At 33.5% G+C, this 10,893-nt stretch overlaps 1 protein-coding gene across 2 annotated transcripts in view; it reads left to right on the top strand.

Annotated features, from left to right (window-relative positions):
• Positions 1–7,633, top strand: part of LOC145242977 (protocadherin beta-2-like) — a 217,538-nt gene extending 209,905 nt beyond the window's left edge. For both annotated transcript variants that reach the window (XM_080106089.1, XM_080106088.1), the window contains one exon: positions 6,031–7,633. In XM_080106089.1, coding sequence (XP_079962215.1) covers positions 6,031–6,072 — 42 coding nt within the window. In that variant the 3' untranslated portion in view covers positions 6,073–7,633. The remainder of the gene's footprint in view (positions 1–6,030) is intronic.
• Positions 7,634–10,893: the final 3,260 nt, after the last annotated feature.

Below are 10,893 nucleotides of genomic sequence, written 5' to 3'. Positions count from 1 at the left end.
TTTTAAATAAAATTAAATAAATAAATAAATAAATAAATAATAATAATAATAATAATAATAATAATAATAATAATAATCTATTATATATAAAAAAAGTGAACGTGTCTGTGTACATTTTTCTACGCAATAACTCTCTCAATTTTAAGTCTACAGACTCAAAATTTGATATACAGGGTACTGAGATATGGGAAAAAATTTTGTAATCGGTATTCGGCCATAAATTTGGCTGTTAAGGTGTGAAAATTCAACGATTTGACCTTTGAGAACTCTACCAAACTCCTCCGCCAATTTTGAGTCTAAATTCTTGAACTTTTAGATATAGGTTCCCTGGACATGGATCTAACTTAATAACTTGATTTGAGTAAAAAACAATAAATTTTAAGAAACCATAATAGGGGTCAAAGTTTGAAAAAATTGACCGCTTTTTTTTCTCAACATACACCTCCAAACACCCGGGCAACGCCGGGCTGAAATGCTAGTAATAATAATAATAAAGACATTGAAACTTTTTTGTGCAAAAAACAAAAATGTATTAAAAAATAACAAATAGAAAATTACGTTAGGGGTGTGTGTTCCTTAATTTCAAACAAAAAAAAAATCTGTTCATTTCCGTAATAACGATGCGTTGTTTTGGTTTCAAACGTATCTAATACGTATTTTATTCTATTCAAAGGGTAAATTATTTTGCTTAAACTTCTCGAGAGTAAAGTTACAGAATACTATAAAATCACTTATTAAATCACTACGTTTCGCGGCGTCTACGATCACCGCTCGGTTTATTCTGTCGGTTCTTGTCAACTGCCGGTCGCGCCTGCGCCAAAGTCACAAAAAAATCAAGGTCAAATAATGCATAACTACCGACAACTCATTTTTATAGATTCCTTGAGAAACGGTATAAGGTAATTAATTCCCTGATTTAATAATCAGTTACTTCCCTTTAGTTAGTATATAATCTAGCTGGAATATCGCCCTCCCCCATCACCTGACAACATATACACCATTTTCGGGTCAAAGAATGAATATTTTTCTCTAAACCTTAGATATTATTCGTCCGGGAAAATGCCAATCAAGAAAATACCAAATTTGTGGATATTTGTTTTGTAATTTTGATTTTTAGCTGAACATACAAACATACGCACGGACATACATACTTCCTTTCATATTATAGACTAGAAAGATCCGTATCCTTGTGTTGCTGAGATTAAATTGTTGTGTAGTGGCATACATATCCAAACAACATATCAGAGAGTATATTGGGGACGTATATAGGGGAGGACGATGCATTTATATTCTTGGCACATCATGACAACTGTGATGATAATTCTTTTTTTCATATTATAATACGGAGCTGAGAGAGATTGTGAAATAGAGTTCTTTTTAACACAGAGGGGAAACAGAGGGGAATACTTCTTCATGATGATGGGGGGGGGCAGTTAACACTTGAAGGGTATTATACATCGTTCGTTACAAGATGATAAATAAAACATATTTACCTTTTTCTTGTAATGACGACGACGAAAACAGTTTACAAATATATGATGATTCTTTATTTTACCAGCTGGTTGATTGATGAATCAGGAATTCAAGATTTAACGATTACATTGTTGTATCTTCTACTCTTCGATTCAAGAGGGTTTCAGCTAACTCGACTGAACCCTCATCGACTCTGCCTTGACTCTCACTAAGTCGCTCTCTGACTCGGTCTCTCTTCTTCTAACTGACGGGAACCCATCTCAATATATCGGGATTCCTCCTTCTTTATGACGTCAAAGCATGCCTCGTCACGTGAAATACATTCACGTGGATTTTACCTATGTATGTCCAAACACGCTGTTGGCAAACAAAGAAATTCCTAAATTGAATTGTTTCATTATAACCCATTTATTTCATCATTATTTCTAAACTGAATTGTTCATATCTAACTCTGACATAAATAATATTTAGCTATTTCCAAGGATTATGACAATCGTTCTAGGATTTCAATATGTATTCTTTTTAAACTTTTCTTACTGGGTTCGATTCTAACCTTTTCCAAATATCATTTTCAAATTTATCTAATTTGCTCTTTTAATTACTGGGGTCTGTCCCTTTTCACGTAACAACATAAGGAAACCAAAGAAACCCCTGCTTCCATATTATTATTTTTACTTCCTATAAGTATTTATATTTAAGATATTTTGGAGTTTTTATACTACACACTGGAATATAAAATTAGTAAGAGTTATCTTCAAATAGGATATAAAATATTACTTCAAACTATAGGCATTCAAATGGGTTTAGATGCTGCACCTTTCTGGGCAAATCTATTTACATATATTATAATGATTCATATAATAATAATATTTTTATATAAATATATATATTCAATCTAACTAACCTGGGTGCCCGGCGTTGTCCGGCATTGTCCGACTGTTTGGTGGTGTGTGTTAAGCAAAAACAAAACAAAAAACAATGGTAGTAGGCAGGAAGACCGCAAAAAAGGAAAAGAACATGATAAAAAAAAACGTGATGTCTTTGCTGCAAAACCGGAAGTGATGAACGTCAAAATTATGGCTAGTCAATTGAAAAGAGTGGATGACTTTCGAAAATATCTGCGAAAAAAGCGACCTCTCCTTGTAGAAAACTGCCCCATTGAGGGTGAAGGAAATAATGTTTTTAGCCAATTTTTCGATATTTGTCGTCTGAAAGTTTGAGATTTGAGGTTTGAAAGATATCGGTTTCGTCACATTCCGACGCGTTTGTCAAAAGTTTTAGGCACACATGCATACATACATACATACATACATACATACATACATACATACATACATACATACATACATACATATATTTAAACAGATTTTTGTCCTATAGGTTAAACATAATCTGGAAATTCACTGTTTGAGAATCACTCGATATTAAAAATTTTTTTAATTTAACGGTTGAAAAGACCAGACAAGTGCAAAATTGATTTATTTTTTGATTTAAATAAACATATCTATTTATCAAAATTAAATTAATAGGCCACTACTATGTAATCGTCTGTCACCTTCGATCTCTGAGAACTCTCTCTTTTGACGATTGATTCGGAGCCTCTATCTTGTGTGGCTGCATTCGCCATTGTTTTATGAAAATTGGCTTTTTGAAATTTCAATTATTATTTTTATTTGACGTTCGATTATCGTCAGCTTCATTCACCCTCGTTTTATCCACATTGTCTTTTGAAATTTTAATTCTTTTTGTTTGACATCTGATTGTCGTTTATTACATAAACACTCGACTAGCTACAACCGCTACCAACAATTTCCCACACTCTCTATCTGTGCGTAAATCTAAACGTGGATTCCAGGAACTAAGCTTCTTTCCTTGAACTGCCTGCCTGTGAAACTCTGTTTCACTGGCCTGCTTTCCAACTTACTAGAATACGGTCGTCTTCAAGTTCAATGTAAACAAGTTCTTGCTGCTCCGTCCCCTTAAATAATCAAATTATACCAAATAATCACTACTAACGATTACTAGTGTTGTTCTGATGACTACTGTACACCCATAAACTTTTATCCTTGAATGGCCTTCGAACCTTGATACTGTGGTAACCCGCTTAAAAAAAAAGAATATATTGTTGTCTTCAAACAAATATGTTCATTGGTTTAAATGAGTTGCCTTTGTATGACAAACTTATCTAATACATCAAATTAAATTAGTCCGATTCACAAAGTTTGACAGAGATAACCTTGAATTCAAAAACTCGATATTTGATTCTGTTAAGCCAATTTGTCTCTTTTATTCATCATGTTCTTACAAACTTAAACTAAACTTGTTCCCTTCAATAACTACAAGAAACCTTCTCTACTACCAATAGCAATGGCCAATTACATTGAGAGCATTGCCAGGACCGCTGTGAAGAAAGTAGGTTCTCTCTATCGTGCTAGAAAGCTACTAACGCCCAAAAGTATTCTGTACCTCTATAAGACCACCATTCGCCCATGTATGAAGTATTGTTATCATATTTGGGCTGGTGCATATGCTACTAGTCTCTCACTCCTAGACAAGGTTCAAAAGAAAGTCGCCAACCTAATAGGTTCTGAACTGTCATCTAAGCTTCAGCCTCTGTCCCATCGACAAAATGTTGCATCCCTCTGCCTGTTCTACAAGTACTTTAACGGTGAATGCTCTGACGAATTGCAAGCACTTGTACCCCCTCGATGTAAATACCCCCAACAAACCCAACAAGCAGCGAAATCCCACCCCTTCACAGTTGAGATCCCTAGATGTAAGAGAGCCTTCTACTCCAGCAGTTTCTTCCCCAGAACCGCTAGATTTTGGAATTCCCTTCCGGGTTCCTGCTTCCCCAACTGTACTGACATGCAGAAGTTCAAGTGTAACCTGAACTGACATCTTGTTGCCCAACTCCCCACATAGTACCCTGTAGCTTATATCCCTGATAGTAGCCCCCCACATCAAAGTGGCAATGTGCCTTATTTGGGGTGAAAATGTAATTTAAAAAAAGACCACATTCTTCCACGTTAGTTTATTTCAAAAGTATTTATTCTGGCTAAAAATATTGTTACAATGGAGATATTTTTCAATAATAACCCAAGAAGCTGTACTCGGTCAGTGAAGTGGACATACTTCTAGACTGAGGCATTTAAAAAAAATTGTCCAAATCTAGATTTCCCCGTTATGAAGAGCTGGATTTATTCCATATTAATAACGGACATTACATTTATATCTACCCTCGTAATGAGACAAATAAATAAGAACTACACTTGTGCATCGATGTAGTTCCTTTTCAATAATATTCCAAGTTTTTATTACAAAACAAAATGCACAGAATTTTCATTAAAATAAAGATTTATGAAGTTGTTGTTTCTTTTTTTTCCGCCATGTTTTTTCAATACCAAACTGTCTTTTGCATCAGTCTCTTTCAAAAGTATGTGTTCTGGCTAGAACGATTGTTACGATGGAGATATACTTCAATAATAACCCAAAAAGCTGCGTAGGTCTGGAAGTAAAGGTTTCTTGATTTCTTCAATTGTTTCCCAATAATCTGAAAAATTTGTATTTAATCAAGATTGATTAATCGATAATTTTTGTAAACGAAATTTAAAAGGATTTAAGAGGTGGGAATTCAGACATTGAAAGCTCACCAACGATTAAATTGCATAATATTTAGATTAGTTGTATATCTATATAATTATAAAACTCTGTGGACCGTCCAGGCGAAATTGCTTGCTTGAATCTGGTCTTCAACGATTGGGCGATTCCATCTTTTAAAAAGGGGATGGCAGATGAATTTATATATATATATATATATATATATATATATATATATATATATGTGTGTGTGTGTGTGTGTGTGTGTGTGTGTGTGTGTGTAGTAAGTTATGAAAATATATATGGCAATTAAGCTACACAGAATTTACTGCATTTCATTCTCGTGAGAATTCGTCAGGCCTGACTTACTTACTGACTTCATAACTTACTACCAAGCTCTACCTATATATTGAGCACTGTTAAAGTAAATAATGAAAAATTTACGCATAAAATTATATCTTCGTTTATTCATTTATGTGATTAAATGAAGTAATCATGTGTGTGTGTGTGTGTGTGTGTGTGTGTGTGTGAGAGACTCAGAAGCTAAGGAATGAAGGTGAAGAGTTGTATGTTTTGATTTTAATTCTAGCTGATGGCACCCAAGTCATATATATATATATATATATATATATATATATATATATATATATATATATATATATATATATATATATTATATATATATATATTATATATATATATATATATATATATATAATAGTTTTGATCTCACAGTAATATGTTACGTTCAATATAATAATCGATAAAGATTTTTTCCTATAATAAATAATAAATATGTAATCTGCATGAATTAAAATATCATATTTAAGCGTATCTTACGACCGGGCAACGCCGACCGGCTTGCTAGAATTTATATATATTATATATATTTATATAAAAATCTGCAATTTTTGTTATATATTCACTAATGAATTTTTTTTTTAATCTCTTTTTCAGATTTTAACGTATCCCATCAGTGTAAACCCCCCTCATCAGTGAATGACCCAAGTGTTTGCAAGATTATCAACAAAAAAGCTATTCAGCAATCATACTTTCATCCTAGAAATGCAAACAACATTTGCAGGCTTTTACACAAAGCAAATATCGGCCACATCCCTGATTGTAGTCAATGGATTGATGTAAAATCTGCCTCAGAGGACAATAGTATTTCCTGGCCAGGTTCAAAGCCAGACGGCAAGATCATCACTTCTAGCCCTCAACAACAACAACATCAACATCAACAGCAACAACAAAAGTTATTATGCTAATATTTCTCGAGACAAGTTGATTTGTATTATTTTTTGTGCTTATGTAGATTGGTGATATTTGAAACCAACGCATTTCAAGTGAACACAATGTTACGCAGTTATGTGTTATGTCGAAATTAGTATATAAATTTAAAAAATAGCGAAAAATGATCCAGTAGAAAAATGATTACAAGTAATAATAGAATTTATCAAATCATCGAGTTTTATCATGTTTTAATGTGAAAGGGTTGTGCGACCAATTCAATATGGCAAACTGAATTATCTTCCTTGACTTGAATTTACTTCAATTAAGGCTCCCTAATTTTAAAACACAAAATTTCAGAATAAAATAGTAGGTGATGTTTTTCTTAAAAAATACATCTACTACATCTTATATTGGGCCAATTTTCGTAATTTTGGGTATTTATACTAATTTCGACACGACGCTTAAGTACGTGATAATGTTTTCACCTAAAATGCCTTGGTTTAAAAGATCGCCAATCTATACAAAAACACTTTTTAAAATCTCACATTCATTATGAAAACAGACAAAACAATTTTTTTTTTTAAATAACAAAACAAAACAATCATACAAAAGGCAAAAGAAATAACCATCATTTCATTCCATTCCATAGAACTCAAAGGGTAGACTATACGAGACATTAACCCTCCTAAGGAAGAAAACGAAGAGAAGGAATGTACCTCATTGTACAGGGACGCCATGGTTGACACTTAAAACATCTTAATTCAATTTGATCTCATTTCATGACATTTCAGAAGAGAAAAAAATGTGAAAAATATTGAGATTGATATTTTAATATGACCGTACAAGAAGGAAGCTTTTCTTTTATTAAAAAAAAACCTTTGAAAAGATAAGCATTTTCGTTAACATCAAAAACAATCAAGAAACAAACATAGAGACATTATAAGAAAATAATAGTTAAATAGAAAACATATAATTAAGAGATTAATGTAGTTTGCTTAAAGCATTGTTTAATATGTATATATAAAAATTTAAATTTATAAAGGCAATATAATGAAGAGGTGTGATGGATCGACACAAACAAGAAAATTAATATATAATGGTGGAACGATATATATATATATATATATATATATATATATATGTATATATATGTATATATATGTATATATATATATATATGTATGTATATATATATAATGCAGATTCACCTTTTATTAATACTTTATTTATTATGCATAATATGCAATTTTTTATTTTTTGTCATATATATATATATACATATATATATATATATACACACACACACACACACACACACACATATATATATATATATATATATATATATATATATATATATATATATATATATATATATATATATATATAAGTTATGAAAATATATATGGCAATTAAGCTACACAGAATATTCCGCGTTTCATTCTCGTGAGAATTTGTTAGGCTTGTGACGAATTCTCGCGAGAATGAAACACGGAATATTCTGTGTAGCTTAATTGCCATATATATTTTCATAACTTACTATCTAACTCTTCGTATGTATTGAGCACTGTTGAAATAAATACTGAAATTGTACGCATAAAATTATATATTCGTATATTAATTTATGTGATTAAATGAAGTAATCATATATATATATATATATATATATATATATATATATATATATATATATATATATATATATATATAAGAATACATAGTTCAGCTTTAAATGTAAATCAGTGGCACAAGACGAATTTGACTGCATGAAGAGAGAAATGATACACGCACTTTCAAGATTATTCGGTGTTCCTGTATTTTTGAAAGTAAAAGTAAAAAAAAGTTTGAAAAAAAAGGAAAGCTATTCTTCGGTACGGTAACATTCTACAATTGACCTGAGTCTTTTTCTATTTTTTTCTCTTTCTTTTCTTCATTCCTCTTCTTTTTTTTTCCTGTTTGATGTTTTTTAAAAGAAAAAAAATTGTCATATGAAGTTGTCATATGGTTGCGACAAATGTGCTGTTCATCCGTTTTTGTTATTTCGTTCAAAATTATGGATATTTCTTTTTTTTTTGTCCTTTCTCTATTTTAAAAATAAACAAAATAATACGAAACTAATATTTATTTATTACTTTGCCGTATTTTCGCATTTTTCTTTCGAATGTGAAAAGGACAAAGTGGAACATTTATGCTGAGACAATTGTTGAAAGAAAAGAAAAAAAAATTAAATCCGCTGAAAAAATTTTTACAATTGATACAATTTGAATTTTTATTAAATAAAATTCTTTGGAATCCATCATATACAACTATTTTAAATTTTGTGTTTTAAAATTTAGGCACAAACTACACTATAATAGCGAAAATCAGAAAAAGAAAAAATCGATTAAAAAAATACCAATGGTATCTACTGACTTTTTTGTGTCAATTTCAACTAAAAACAATAACATCAACTTAATTAGCATGTCAGATGTACTTAAATATTGCCGCGTTATAAAAGAAACCCTACAAATTTTAGATCTTTATCGTAAAAAAATACGTCATATTTCTTTTGAACATGCGACATAATAACAAGGGGAGTAATTCAGTTATGCTAAAACCAAGGAAAGTAACTCATATTTATGATTGCTACCGTACAATTAAAAAAAAAAAATTCAGGGTTTGGCAATAGTTACACGCTATTTACCTCCCCTTGGAATTCTTCGGTGTTTTTTTAACCAAACATCTTATTTTTGTTAATTTATATAAAAATGTTTTCCTTAATAATTCCTTCTATCTTATCGTGTTGCGGGGCCGGTCGTCCAGGGACAATCGACCGAACAACTAACAAGGTAGACATGGGCAAAAAGGCAAGGAAGAATGACAGACACAGGTTGTTTGGTTAAAGGCGAGGGGTCGCCTTTTATTCGAAAAAGTAAGCAAAAAATCGTATGACCTGGATGCTGGTTCCCGGAAGGTCGCACGTCACCGGAAGCTAAGGTCTGGAGGGCTGGAACAGGTACTCTAGACGTAGCATGGTTTAGGTTGCTCGCTTGGTCTGGAACGATCGGCTGGACGCCGGAGCGATCCAGAATGGACGGTGAACACTGAGAACGTAGGGGCAGTGTTAAGGAACGGACGACACTGAGAACGTAGGGGTCAGTGTTAGGGAATGGACGACACTGAGAACGTAGGATCAGTGTTAAGGAACGGACGACACTGAGAGTGTAGGGTCAGTGTTAAAAAACAGACGCCACTGAGAACGTAGGGTCAGTGTTAGGGAACGGACGGTCGGTAGGGAGCCAGGTGCAGGCAAGGTTGCAGACCGAAGGAGCAAGGTGCATGCGAGGTTGCAGGAGCGAGGTGCAGAGAGGTTGCAGGCCGGAGGAGCAAGATGCAAGCGAGTGTTGCAGGCTGAAGGAGCAAGGTTGCAGGCCAGAGGAGCGAGGTGCAGGTGAGGTTGTCGGAAAGCTGCAGGAGGGGCTGGAAGGCACCAAGGGCTGGAAGGCTGCAGGTGTGAGTTGGAGGTGCTGGAGCGAGCTGGAAAGGCTACGGGAATGAGCAGGAAGCTGCTGGAGTGGACTGAAAGCACTGGAGACTAGGAGTGAAATTCGCTGCTGGTGGGTCTCAGGAGGCAAGCAGTAGTGAATCACATTAGTAGAAAAATTATTAGTCCTGATAAGAGCTGTTTAAACTGCTGCTGAGATGGCAGGTGTCGCTGGGAATCCTTCGGCTAATGGGTTTGGTTGACGTGACTGGTAGTGTCAACGTCGCCATTTCGGGAGCCTTCTCCTACTCTCCGCCCGGGTCTGGCGCCTGGCCGAAAGCTCCCTGGTTGGGATGAGGCTGGCTGTATTGATTTGGTCAGCGTGATGTTAGAGGCGTCGCTCCCAATAAGAGAAACAAACGACTCTAATTAATTCCAGAAAAAAATGTATGTAATAAAAGGTAGCTTGAGAGATTGTTGATTCCATTTAAATTAATTTCGTCTCAAAGTAAAAAGTCCATTGCCTGAATTATTAGCGTTTTGTTTGATATATTTGAATTCCGACATCATAGCGAAGTTGATGAAAAGAAAGGGAAGGTGAATGTATTCACTGAACCCAGATATGTTCATACGTTTAACTCGCGTTTAGCCTATCGCGTCCTTTATTTAAGGGAAGGGAAGGCGAAGAGACAACGGGGGGGGGGGAGAAGGAAAAATGGAGGCGGTGATTTTGAAACCGCGACAATCGTTTTCCGTAATTTTTGGATATATTTATTACTGTAACATGAAACTAAGTAGAGGCCAGTAGTTTGCCTCTGAATTCAATATTAAAAAATTTCGAATTTCGCTATTTTAGTGTAGTTGCATCAAACTTTATTATTCTAAATTTCTTTTTATATACATGTACAGAATCACACTGGGCTCTTGAGTTGAAACGAAAACAAACATGGCGCCATGGTGCTTTCGCGGTCAAAAACTCGAAAATTTTAAAATATACCTAATAAATATTTCATGGTTTTTACTTTTGAAATACTTTCGCTTTTTAGAGTTTAACGAGGGATAAACTATGAAATGAGTGACCACATAACAAAAAATTAAAAAATCGACTTTGGTTGAAAATATCC

Source organism: Euprymna scolopes, chromosome 21, assembly GCF_053919585.1.
Source record: "Euprymna scolopes isolate OS-2025 chromosome 21, ASM5391958v1, whole genome shotgun sequence".
Lineage (NCBI taxonomy): Eukaryota > Metazoa > Mollusca > Cephalopoda > Sepiida > Sepiolidae > Euprymna > Euprymna scolopes.
Note: the sequence above shows the minus strand (reverse complement) of the source record. Positions and strands in the feature narration are given on the sequence as shown.